We start from the raw sequence: 1,044 nt of genomic DNA on the forward strand, positions 1-1,044 counted from the left end.
AAAGAGTGCTGGGTCTAGATGACCCCAAATGTTAAAATGCGAGTCTTAAAGGTGCCTCAGGTCAGGCCTCCCAAAATTGCAGCAATCCAAATTACTTCACAGTTTTAAAAACCATGGCTGAAGTGTAGCAAGATCCCATAACATTTCATGTATGTTGAAACATGGGTTCCTGTCTCCAGCCCCCAAACCTAAGAGGATATGCAGGAGAGTACCGAGTCTGTGCCACATTCTTGACCTGCTTACAATGTGGCATGATAAAGAAAAAAGCTGCAGTCCTTCTGCAAAAGTATAATAAATAAAACCAGGTTCAGCTCAGATGCAAACTTACTCAGGCAACATACAGATCTTTCCAAGCACAGTACTTGTCAGTAAATGTTGGTATATTTGCAATAGGACTTGTGTAAGGTTATTTTCATTTTTCTCTTACCTTGACAAATGCTATTGTCTGCTGTGCCACTCATGTGGAAACCTGCCTCACAGCTACAGTGCTGTGTCCTGTCAATTTTGGCACAGCGTGGCTTACGACTGAAAGCAGGGTCATTTGTAACACTCCATGAAGGTGGCGCTGAGAGAGATGAAAGGAAACTTTAAAGGGCTTAAAGACAACTGGTTTAAAGGCCTATGTTAACATTTTCTAAAGTGTCTAAGTCACCTAGGATTTTCAGACAAGATTTTTATACATATAAAGTGCCTAGAGATGAAGGAATGCACCTTGTACAGTAAGCACCTCCCTGAATCTATAGGTACCCAAATCCCTCTAAATATGTGACCCATAAGAGTTTCAGTCTCAGTGATAGCCACTGAGGCTTAAACTTGTAAGGCCCTGATCCTCAAAGGGATTGGTACCATTAGACATTTTTACATGTGGTTTGGGACGCAGCATGGGGTGCTTTAATTAGCAAGCTGCGCTAATTAAAAGTGCCTACGTGTCACATGTATCAGTGTCCCCATGTGTTCCCATGATGAAAAAATGGTGGCTGGGTGCTTTGAACTAAAGCTCATTGAACGTGTTTTATTTCAAAGCCCCCTGCTGCCATTTTTTCA

At 42.0% G+C, this 1,044-nt stretch overlaps 1 protein-coding gene across 1 annotated transcript in view; it reads right to left on the reverse strand.

The window, feature by feature from the left end:
- The window catches only part of FBLN7 (fibulin 7), a 60,821-nt gene that overhangs the window by 15,668 nt on the left and 44,109 nt on the right, over positions 1 to 1,044 (reverse strand). The window contains exon 5 of the mRNA XM_006024939.3: positions 428 to 565. Within this exon, the coding sequence (XP_006025001.1) occupies positions 428 to 565 (138 nt within the window). The remainder of the gene's footprint in view (positions 1 to 427; positions 566 to 1,044) is intronic.

The sequence above is a fragment of the Alligator sinensis genome, unplaced genomic scaffold (genome assembly GCF_000455745.1).
Source record: "Alligator sinensis unplaced genomic scaffold, ASM45574v1 scaffold794_1, whole genome shotgun sequence".
NCBI lineage: Eukaryota > Metazoa > Chordata > Crocodylia > Alligatoridae > Alligator > Alligator sinensis.